The sequence below is a fragment of the Harmonia axyridis genome, chromosome 2, assembly GCF_914767665.1.
Source record: "Harmonia axyridis chromosome 2, icHarAxyr1.1, whole genome shotgun sequence".
Taxonomy (NCBI): domain Eukaryota; kingdom Metazoa; phylum Arthropoda; class Insecta; order Coleoptera; family Coccinellidae; genus Harmonia; species Harmonia axyridis.
Window position 1 is genome coordinate 14084271 of NC_059502.1, and position 6021 is coordinate 14090291.

Genomic DNA, 6021 nt, shown 5'->3' on the forward strand with positions numbered 1-6021 from the left:
TGGCGTTGATAAAAAATCCTTGCCATTTTGACCAAGTTTGGAAAGATTTTTCTGAAACTACCAAAATCTACCAATAGATTTCCTTGAAATGCGAGAAAACTACTAATAAAGTCACACTGGCGAATGCTTCAGTCTCTTGGCGTTCGAGAAATCCCCTTATTCAGTCTAAGCGCACGAAATTGCAGAATTGTATGCCGTTCGACGCGTGCAAATCAAGATCAAGTAATATCAAGTAGCTTGATATCAAGTCAAGCAATAAATATCTAAAATCAAGTCAAGTCAAGCTCAAGTATGTAATTTTCCACGAGCTTGATTTTCAAGTCACGTAGTTGGTTGAAATGTCAAGCTACTTGGCTTAATGAATCTCTATCCAGAAAAAAAAAAGAAAATACATAAATATTGTATCTTTTATGTCTTTCAGATTCTTCCTATGTTTATCTGAGAACCAAAAAATTCAATCAAAAAACCGTTCCAGGCAACAGCAACTAAGTTTTTCAGAACATCGAAGATAAAAACCTGAACGGTTGCGTCTACGATCTTAACAACCAACATCAATTTGTCTTTCGTTTCTTTCTTATTTCCAGCGGAACATTGTACGTTTAGTCATTTAATCTTCGTTGGAAACTGGAAAGTGCTTTCGATTTGTTTCTAATGGGCAAGAAGTTCCCGTTTTATATTGAAGGCGCTAAAAGATAAAGAGGTTGAAGAAGTAATGAATTGGGCAAGCCATCTGTTGGTTTCCTTCGGAAACTGCCGAGAAAACCCCCGAATGAGTTTGAATAGCTTAGCGGTGGCCCATCTATTACAACCAATCTGGCATTACGTTATCGATTTTTGTGGTTCAGTTTCAAGGTATTCTAGGAGCGTTTTCTTGAAATACGTGAATTGAAAACTTTGCAAGGCTACATTCCAATAATTCATGCAATTTTGCCATTGTTTTCATTGATTTGTGACACGGCGCATTGTCTTGATGAAACAGCACCTTTTTTTGCTTCAAATCGTTTTTTAACGATTTCATCCTCTAAACGATCCAATAAAGCTATATAATAATCGTTGTTGATGGTCTGGCCCTATTGGAGGTAATCAATGAATATTATACTTTGCACATCCCAGAATACTGATGCCATAACCTTGCCAGTTAACTGTTGTTTTTTTCCTCGCTTTGGATTCGGTTTATCGTGTGCAGGCCTTTCAGCTGACTGTCCATTGGACTCCAGAGTGAAATGATGGAGCCATGTTTCATCCATTGTCCATATCGACGCAAAAATTCAGGTTTATTGCACTTAAACAGCTTCAAACACTGCTCGTAATCATTAACACGTTGTTGCTTTTGATCGATTGTGAGCTCGCGCGGCACCCATTTTGCACACAGCTTTCCCATGTACAAATATTCGTGAATGGTATGATGTACACGTTCTGATGATATCTTCACAATGTCTGCTATCTCGATCAACTTCACTTTACGGTCATTCAAAATTATTTCGTGAACTTTTTTGATTTTTTCGTCGGTGACAGCCTCTTTTGGGCGTCCACTGCATTCGCCGTCTTCGGTGCTCATTTCACCACGTTTAAACTTAGCATACCAATCAATGATGGTTGATTTTCCTGGTGCAGACCCCGGAAACTTTTCTTCAAGCCAAGATTTTGCTTCAACTGTATTTTTTCCCTTCAAAAATCAATAATTTATCAGTACACGAAATTTTATTTTCATGTTTTTCCAAATAACAAAAGTAACTACACTCACAACGCAATATCTCACAAACTAATGGTAGGACTGCTGTCAAATTTTAACACGTATCGTTTGAAGGTTCGTACTAACTAAAAACTATATGGATTTAAAACTAGCAATAAAAACGGTGCTGTTTCATCAAGACAATGCGCCGTAATACAAATCAATGAAAACAATGGCAAAATCGCATTAATTGGGCTTCGAATTGCTTCTCATCCACCGTAGTCCCAAGATCTGGCCCCCAACGACTTTTTCCTGTTCTTAGACCTAAAAAGAATGCTCGCTGGAAAGAAATTTAGCGCCAATGAAGAAGTAATCGCCGAAACTGAGACCTATTTCGAAGCGAAAGACGTACTAAGAAAATGTTATCGAATATATGAAAGATCGCTATAAACGATGTATCGCTCTCGAAGTCAACTGTGTTGAATAAAAAAATCGAATTTTGCCAAAAAAATGTGTTTTACTATGGAAGACCGGGGACATTTCAATTGGCATATTATCAAGGTGAAAAAAAAACTGAAAGATGGCGAAAAGGATGGTCCTTGTAAAAAACTCTACAAATTGTTCACGGAAAAAATTATACTTATATTTCATTCGGATGAAACACACCTTTGAACGTAAATCTTTAACGAATGAAAACCAACAATAAATAAAGATCTAAGAACGAAGATCTTCATTGCATCGTATAATGTGCATAAGTAACTATGATATAATATCGCTTCGAAAAAGATATATAGCGTCGAGAACTTGAATCTTATAGAAAAAAAAAAACATTTTTATTGTCGTTTTATCTGTCTACTGTAAATTTGGATATTTTTGTTCAGTATTAGGGGTTGTCCATTAATCACGTGAGGCTTGAAAGGGGGGGGGGGGAGGGGTTTGATAAAAATCACGAAAATATCACAAGGGGGAGGGGGGGTGTAGTAAGATATCACGTGTATTTATTTTTTCGTCAAACTCGCGATTTTTAAACAAATATTAAGCGGCACGGCGCGGCGTGTAGTGACCTTGACTACATTAAATATATTCATGTACTAGTACAATATATGTTTTTCCTATGATTACACTTTTCGTTTATTATTATTGTTATGGCAATCAAAAAAAACTTGCAACCTGGTGTAGACATTTTTATTATGGTCCTTAATTTCAGAAGAAAGATTATAGTTTATACCTGTATTTAAATTGAGTTAATATTCAGAAAATTTTAAGATTCGTTGTAAGTACTAAAAATACACGTGATGTTGAGAAGGGGGAGGGGGGGTGGTCTTAAACCTCACTACGTATCACCAATGGGGGAGGGGGGTTTAAAAAATGCTAAAAAAAGATCACGTGATTAATGGACAACCCCTAACGTATTAACTTTGAAGGTGCGAAAATCACTTTTACGCCTAATATAAACCAATAAATGTAAGTATTTGTACTTTCTCAGTAACTCAATGGAATGTGATAACTCTCACAATACGTAAAGAATAAAATGTGCTATTTTCTCTCCGCAACTGACCTACCATCACAAATCCACGCGTTGGTGAAGGGTCGCCACTTCGTTAGTCTGTCACTCGGTATGGTAGCCCAACTTGCTGAAGCAGGTGTCGCTCGGGGCTAAGCTACGCCTAGTCGCAACTCCCAATTAAAATGATGATTTATTATGTATGATTTAGAGGCCGTTTGCGTGCCTCTTCTCGAGGTTCGGGAGTACACTGCCAATTTGGTGTTCAGTGTAATTTTTTCTCATGGTGACATCTTCATGCAGTATTGGCAATCGTTTTAATAGCGTAGATATTCAAGGTCAGAAACATAGATGAAAACCCATCACTTGAATTAAAATATTCCAACATCGCTTTGAGGGAAGAGAAGTATATGTAGACGTGCTCGAATCGATAAGGTCTATTAGGTCAATTGAAAAGTCCTCGGTCTGATGCACAGATGGCGGAGCTAGTATTAAATCCATATGATTTTCAGTTAGTACCAACCTTCAAACGATACGTGTTAAAATTTGACTGCAGTTCGACGATTAGTTTGTGAGATATTGCGTTTTGAGTGTAGCTACTTTGAAAGTAGAGTGTAGCTATTTATTTGAGAAACGATGGAAAAAAAAGAATTTCGTGTGCTAATAAAATATTACCTTTTGAGAGGAAAAAATACAGTTGAATCAAAATCTTGGCTGGATGAAGAGTTTCTGGGGTCTGCACCAGGAAAATCAACCATCATTGATTGGTATGCTAAGTTTAAACCTGGGGAAATGAGCACTGGAGACGGCAAACGCAGTGGAAGCCCAAAAAAAAAGTGTCACCGACGAAAAAATTAAAAAGTTCACAAAATAATTTTGAATGACCGTGAAGTGAAGTTGATCGAGATAGCAGACATTGTGAAGATATCATTTGAAAGTGTAAATCATATCATTCACAAATATTTGTACATGAGAAAGCTGTGTGCAAAATGGGTGCCGCGCGAGCTCACAATTGATCAAAAGCAACGACGTGTTAATGACTCTGAGCAGCGTTTTAAGCTGTTTGAGTGCAATAAACCTGAATTTTTGCGTCGATATGTGACATTGGATGAAACATGGCTCCATCATTTCACTCCGGAGTCCAATCGACAGTCAGCTGAGTGGACTGCACACGATGAACCGAATCCAAAGCGAGTTAAAACAACAGTCATATGACAAGGTTTTGGCATCAGCATTTTGGGATGCGCAAAATAATGCTTAAAATATTCATTGATTACCTCCAAAAGGGCCAGACCACCAACAGCGATTATTATATAGCGTTATTGGGTCGTTTAAAGGATGAAATCATTAAAAAACAACACCATTTCAAAAAAAAAGTGCTGTTTCATCAAGATAATTCGCCGTGTCACAAATCAAGAAAACAATGCCAAAATGGCATGAATTGGGTTTCGAATTGCTTCTGCATCCACCGTATTCGCCAGATCTGGTCCCCAGCGACTTTTTCCTGTTTTCAGACCTCAAAAGAATGCTCCCTGGAAAGAAATTTAGCGCCAATGAAGAAGTAAGCGCCGAAACTGAGGCCTATTTGGGAGCGAAAGACAAATCGTACTACAAAAATGCTATCGAAAATTTGGAAGATCGCTATAATCGCTGTATCGCCCTTGAAGGCAACTTCTAGTAGAAGCACCTCTCTAATGTTAGGTAGAAGCCTTCTACCTAATTGTCTATACATAGGAAGGCCTCAATTTTCTAAATATTCGCAAAAAAAAATCTGCTTCTCACTGTCCTTTATTTATTATTACCCAAAGATTACCATAAGCCTCAATTTTTTCAAAATATTTATCAACGAAGCTAGACACATATCTGAGTTAAATAAATAAAAAAGGCTAACAGTCACAAAATGACGAATGTTTTTGACATTGATTTTTTTCTGTGTCAATTTTGTGAAGAAAAATCCGCACATACATCGTCAAAAACAGTCCACAAAATGCGCTTGAATGCCTCAATTCTCTCATCTTCCATTCCTCTTTGATGTCACGATGGCTAATAAAATAATTAAAGCTGGAGGTGCTGAACCCGATCAGTTTGAGTCCCAAGTGGCTCAAGCTTTGTTGGAATTGGAACAAAGTTCTGATTTGAAAGCTCAACTCATGGAGCTCCACATTACCAAGGCTAAGGAAATAGATTGCAACAATAAAAAGTCAGTGTCCATGCCCAAACTTAAACAGTTCCAAAAATTGCAATCCGACTTGGTTAGGGAACTTGAGAAGAAATTCAGTGGTAGGCATGTAGTTTTCGTTGGTGAACGCAAGATTTTAAATAAGCCCACACGTAAAATTAGGACTAGGAGCAAGCAGAAGCGCCCAAGATCTCGCACATTGACTGCTGTGTATGATGCTATTTTGGATGACTTAGTTTATCCAGCTGAAATTATCGGCAAGAGGATAAGAGTGAAGTTGGATGGTTCTCAGCTTATTAAAGTTCATTTAGATAAGAATCAACAAACCAACATAGAACACAAAGTTGATACTTTCTCCTCCATCTATAAGAAGTTGACTGGAAGACAAGTAATCTTCCAATTCCCAGAGGCATATTTGTAAAATAAGTAATAAACAATTTCAAACGTTATTCTACAATCTACAGTTTCTGGAATCACCTCCCTTACAACACTTCGCACAGCTTCGTCGTCGACTCTGGAGATGCATAAGCTCAGCTATGTGTGCACTTTCCATTATTGGAGATCGCTCACACGTTAAATTATTTCTTGGGCTACGAGCACCGTGACCCCGTAGCTACGTGGGATTGAATTTTAGCCTTGCGTGTTTCCCATAACCAGATGAAACAT

At 37.7% G+C, this 6021-nt stretch overlaps 1 protein-coding gene across 1 annotated transcript; it reads left to right on the forward strand.

The window, feature by feature from the left end:
- Positions 1–5195: 5195 nt before the first annotated feature.
- On the forward strand, positions 5196–5799 carry LOC123673786 (40S ribosomal protein S7-like). Its single transcript, XM_045608468.1, has one exon. It carries the CDS (start codon positions 5216–5218, stop codon positions 5774–5776), a length of 561 nt encoding a protein of 186 aa, XP_045464424.1. The 5' UTR covers positions 5196–5215; the 3' UTR covers positions 5777–5799.
- Positions 5800–6021: the final 222 nt, after the last annotated feature.